The following is a 5,660-nucleotide window of genomic DNA, read 5'->3' as shown; positions in this document are numbered from 1 at the left end:
CCTGTTAAACCGATGTGATGCGAGACCTTCTATTAGTTCCTGTTAAAAGCCTCGACTGAAACGACATTGACTGGTTCGACAGAACACTGAGGTTTCTGAGGCTCAGCTGAGAAGAGGAGAGAACCGAGGTGCTTCTTGAGCCGAGGAGCTTTGTTCAGGAGCGATGATCAGGGTTCATCTTGTTGGAATGGAACTGAAGGCACTTGTTAGTTCACCACACTTTAATATGAGAGACACAGTTTACTAACTCAGCTGACGTGTAAATCTGAGTCACGGAAGGAGCAGTACAGCTGAATGTCATCAGCATAGGAATGATGAGACACATTTCTGAAGCTGCTGCTGATCTTTCCAAGGGTTCTGATGTCTAGAAGGAACAGAACATTCAGACAGAACTTATATTTTATGCACCACGGCACCATGTAGGACAAGAAGACGTGACACTACCTGACAGGTTGGTCTGTTTGCCGATGACGTCTTCCTGCAGCTGAGAGACTCCACGTAGAAATGTTGGGGCTTAAATCAGACTGAAGTTTTGTAAATGTCTGGATCTGGTTTTGGATCTGCCTTCAGCCGGGACTGAAGGAAGTCAGTAAATAGAAGCTGTTTGGAGCATCACCAGATTATTTTATTATTCCAGAACTTCACGACGATCGAGTGTCCTCTCTTCATTCCATGGTTGACATAACGTGTGGGAGACGGCAGTCATTTCATCCGTCCTTTGTCTTAAACGTGTCCACACGTCAAACTCAAGACCCACGGGTCGAGTCTGGTCCTCAAGATGATCATTTAAATGTAAAATACTGCACCTCCTCTCATTTTGTCTTTAAAATCCTGATACATCATTTAGTCCAAACTTGTCTTGGCAGCTGGCTAACTTTGGAGCCAGAAAGAAGTCTGGATCATTCTGTCACTGGTTCTGATGAGGACAGAGCAGCAGAACATGGAGAAGATCAAACTCTTCTTCATGAACTGCAGCAAACATCAAACTTCGTGTATCTGTCCGAGCCACTTTCAGCTGATCCCTCATCGAGTCAAAGATTTTAATTCGGCTCCTTTCGTTACCTGACTTCGACCTTCTGATTGATTGTTTGTGTAAAAGTACATTTTCTGTCCAGGTGTGGACATGTCCAGCGTCACATGTTGGTTTTTGTTTGCTTCAGGTGCGGCCATAGCGGGGGTGTACAAGGCAGCAGGGAAGACCATGAGTCCTCTGGAGGCCTTCGTCTTTGGTGTTGGACAGTCGTTTTGTGTCGTCTTCATCTCCTCCGTCCGGATACTTGCTACTCTTTAGCGACGCGAGACCATCGTGACCACGTTGTGGGGGTTTGTCTCCCAGAAGAACCTGAACTTCAGATTCCTGGTGAACGCCTGGAGGACCAGTCCAGCGGCACGCCTTCGAAGAATGGACAGTGGGACCTGAACGTGTTGGCGCCTAACTTGGCCTCATGGTGTTCTTGTAGGACAGGAAGATGCTGCTGGTTCACGTCAGACCTGAGGAGCAGCTGGAGCTTCGTGTAGGAGGCGACTCGTCGGTGCAGGAGTACAGCTTCACTTCCCTCAGGGCCTTAGAACCAACGTGTCACTGAGCTGCGAGTGTTGGACACCAGCTGGACACTAGTCACAGTTGTCCTGGAACCTACAACCTGTCTCAAGAGAACTAGAGCTTTTTTTAGACCCCGGGGACATTTTGTAAACTCCTAACTGTCCACAGTCCAGTGAGACGCTGTTTGATCTGAAATGTGACGGATGAGAGACGAGTTCTTCTCTCTTCAGGCCTTAACGTCTGTTTTCTAATGTTCATCAGTTTGTGAGGAGCGTTTAGTGTCGTATTCAGGCTGCGGACATCTAGTGTTGTAGGTGACGGTAGCCCAGGAGGGACAAATCAAACGCCTTTTTTAGCCGACACTCAGTGGAAGTGGTGCAGCTTCACCACTAGATGCTCCCCACTGCTCCTTCATCATCCTCACCGCGTGTCTGAGTCTTTGCCTTCTTCATGGACCTGGGTCTGGTCTGGGGTCTGGTCTGGAGTCTGGTCTGGGGTCTGGTCTGTCCGTGGTTCTGTCTGTGCGTTGACCTTGGTCAAGGTGACTTGCTGTGTCCATGTAACTGACGGCACGTGTACACTTTGACAATGAACCGTTTTCTATATATTTTGACATAATTGTACAGTTTCAAGTTTTCTGGCCACATATGAACTATTTTATTTAAAAATGTTCCTGTACGTACTGTAAAAACAACAACGTGTACGATGTCTCTGTTTTTATGAGCAGAATAAATTCTATCTTCACCAACTCTGGATTCTTATTTTACTTTTCTGTTTCAGAAGCCTGAAGGTTTCAGCCCCAACGTGTTTAAAACTGTTCCTAATTTTCTTTACTCATTTTATTTATTTTAATAAGTCGGGAACAGGAAGTCGGAACACGTCACGTTCACGGCATCTTGCTGCATCTACGAGGGGCTGAAGGCGCCTGATGCTGCAGGACCCAAGACCTTGGATGTCCTGGAGGACTCGGAGCTGCAGGAACCAGGACTGCAGCATCTGTGGCTGCTGGTGCAAAAACTCAGGAGAAATTCAAAACGGTCGTGGAGAAGGAGTTTCGGTTCAATCTGGCAAACGGTTCTGTGACGGGAAAAAGGACAGCAGGCTTTGTGTGTTTGGTTCAGGTGGGGAGCTGCTCACCTGGACTGGGACGGTTCAGGTGGGGAGCTGCTCAACTGGACTGGGACGGTTCAGGTGGGGAGCTGCTCAACTGGACTGGGACGGTTCAGGTGGGGAGCTGCTCACCTGGACTGGGACGGTGTTACGTGTTGGAAAAAGTAGTTCGAGGATCGAGGCAGGGTCTGAGGACGCAGCGTAACAAGTTCATTACCAGAGCAGATGTACTGGTAATTAAAAGGGTTCCCAGTGGTAGTGCTCCAGGGTCTGGATGAGATTTGAAGCTGAAGACTGGATGTTGTGGAGCTGTCATGGCTGACCCATCTCCAGGGACCCATGGAGGACTGGAACAGCAGACCGGGGTGCTGGAGGATCAGCGAGTGTTCAACAATCGTGGATCACACGTCTCAGCCTCCCCAGGAATGTTCACTCCAGGGTGCTGGAAGAGAGGCTCTGACCGATCGTGGACCTCCAGAGGAACACTGGGACTTCCATCCTGGTCATGGACCAGTGGACCCTTGCAGGGTTGCTAAGGAGGACGTGGGAGTTTAACTGTCCAGTGGAAAGTGGTTTGTGGGTTTGGGGAAGGGTTGCGACTCGTTCCCTCGAGGCGTTCTGGGTCGTGTTGGGATAAAAATGTTTTGCTCTCCAGTTCCGTGAGTATTGACCCTGTTCTGGACTCTGCCACCTTCTCCTGGTTCTTCACCGGTGTAACAGGCAAGATTAGTCCCTGCCGATATTAAACCCAGGTAGAGTTTGGTCTAGACCAGAGTCTACCCCAGGGGCTAAACTGTTCCAGGCAGAACTGTACCTGGGAGTGTAGCCCAGACTAAACTACACAGTACCAACGTTCATGCTCATTGATCCAGGTGTGAATCCAACAATGTTCAGTCAGGTCGTCTGGACGGTTGAGGCATGGCTGCCTCAGAGGAGAGGGCGGCCCCGAAGGCCATCACCAGCAAACTGGTTTGTTCCACTCTGGGAGTGAACTGGGAGTTGGTTTGGTGGCTCCACAGACTGAAGAAGTCCTTTGGATGAAACCGTCTGGATGACGTGACTGAACCTTGTTAAACTGAAGTCTTCTCCTGGACCCGTTGCCTCCACAGCCTGACGTCATGCAATGTGCTGTGCTCAGAGTGCATGCTGGGGATGACTCTGAGCTACTACCACATCAAATCTGATTCGGTTTCTGTCGACCAGATGAGCTGCAGACATGTTTGTCTTCTAAGATCAGCTCTTACCGCTGTCGATTTGGACGGACTACAAAAGTTAATCAGTCGTAACTTCTCAAAGTTTTTGTTAAACTAGTGATTCGTGAGATATTTTGCTAACATTACAGACAACTGGATAACAGTTTGATGCTCAGTGCAGGGGGTGCATGAGACGTCACCTCCTCTTCCTTGTGTTTCTCCTTTAGAAGAAACGACGTTCTGTGAACGTCTGACGGCCCAACGTATAAAACCTTCAATGATTAATCTCAGAGTTCTGGGAATCATTAACGGCTGGTTGGAGGAACAAAGTCCACGTTGGACACAACGCTCCGCCCTTTCAGAACCAGGACTCTGGGGTCGGTGGTGCAGTGGTTAGAGATGTTGCTTCTTAACAATAAGGTCACGGGTTTGAATTCTGGCCGGGCCTGTTTTGACTGGAGGAATTCTTCTCGTGCTGGTTTTCTCCACGTGCACCATGCTGGGGACACGGTTTGGACAACTTTAACTGGGTAACAGTTACGAGCACTGAAGGTCGGGGTTTAATGACATGTTGACGACATAATGTTCTCGTCACAAACATTTATTTGATCAAACTATGAAAAAACCTTATGGGGAAAAATCAGCCACATTTATTTATATTCATGTTTATATTTAGTTATGTTGGTGCAGTAGCGGCACGGTGGCTCAGTTGGTAGAGCTGTTGCCTCTCAGCGAGAAGGTCGTCGGTTCAAATCCCGGGGACATTTCTGTGTGGAGTTTGCATGTTCTCTTTGTGCATGCGTGGGTTTCCTCCCACAGACCACAAACATGCATGTGAGGTTGATTGATGAATTGTCCGTGATGGACTGGAGACGTGTCCAGGGTGTCCCTGTGATGGACTGGAGACGTGTCCAGGGTGTCCCTGTGATGGGACTGGAGATGTGTCCAGGGTGTCCCTGTGATGGACTGGAGACGTGTCCAGGGTGTCCCTGTGATGGGACTGGAGATGTGTCCAGGGTGTCCCTGTGATGGACTGGAGACGTGTCCAGGGTGTCCCTATGATGATGTAAGGTCCAAATTACTACCGGCAATGCAAACCAAACACCCGCACCACTTGTATAGGGACCAAACAGCCCTTAACAATGGGCCCCCAATCCCACAGCGCACTCCCCCCCCCCCCACCCCGTGTCCCCTGAGGAATACGATGAGACCCTCCCACAGGCCTGGCTCAAGGGTGGGGCCCTGGCAACCCACATCTGGGCAAGGGACACAGAGTTTCTTGTTTTCTTTTGTCCATACAAGTCTTCTGAATATTATTATAATAATAATGATACTAATGTTAATAATAATGTTAATAATGATGATACTAATGTTAATAACAATGTTAATAATGATGATACTAATGTTAATAATAATGATACTAATGTTAATAACAATGTTAATAATGATGATACTAATGTTAATAACAATGTTAATAATGATGATACTAATGTTAATAATGATGATACTAATGTTAATAACAATGTTAATAATGATGATGATACTAATGTTAATAACAATATTAATAATGATGATACTAATGTTAATAATAATGTTAATAATGATGATAATGTTAATAACAATGTTAATAATGATACTAATGTTAATAATTATGTTAATAATGATGATACTAATGTTAATAATAATGTTAATAATAATGATACTAATGTTAATAACAATGTTAATTATGATACTAATGTTAATAACAATGTTAATAATGATGATACAAATGTTAATAACAATGTTAATAATGATGATACTAATGTTAATAATAA

The 5,660-nt window shown here is 46.4% G+C and overlaps 2 protein-coding genes across 2 annotated transcripts in view; both read left to right on the top strand.

The window, feature by feature from the left end:
- The window catches only part of tmem170a (transmembrane protein 170A), a 7,413-nt gene extending 5,381 nt beyond the window's left edge, over nucleotides 1-2,032 (top strand). Inside the window, exon 3 of the mRNA XM_037683234.1 lies at nucleotides 1,161-2,032. Within this exon, the coding sequence (XP_037539162.1) occupies nucleotides 1,161-1,291 (131 nt within the window). The 3' untranslated portion in view covers nucleotides 1,292-2,032. The remainder of the gene's footprint in view (nucleotides 1-1,160) is intronic.
- Nucleotides 1-5,660, top strand: part of lrp5 (low density lipoprotein receptor-related protein 5) — a 398,826-nt gene that overhangs the window by 308,663 nt on the left and 84,503 nt on the right. The window lies entirely within an intron of this gene.

The sequence above is a fragment of the Nematolebias whitei genome, chromosome 10 (assembly GCF_014905685.2).
Source record: "Nematolebias whitei isolate Nwh7 chromosome 10, NemWhi1, whole genome shotgun sequence".
NCBI classification, from domain to species: domain Eukaryota; kingdom Metazoa; phylum Chordata; class Actinopteri; order Cyprinodontiformes; family Rivulidae; genus Nematolebias; species Nematolebias whitei.
The sequence above is the reverse complement of the archived record's forward strand: the minus strand, read 5'-3'. Positions and strand labels throughout refer to the sequence as shown.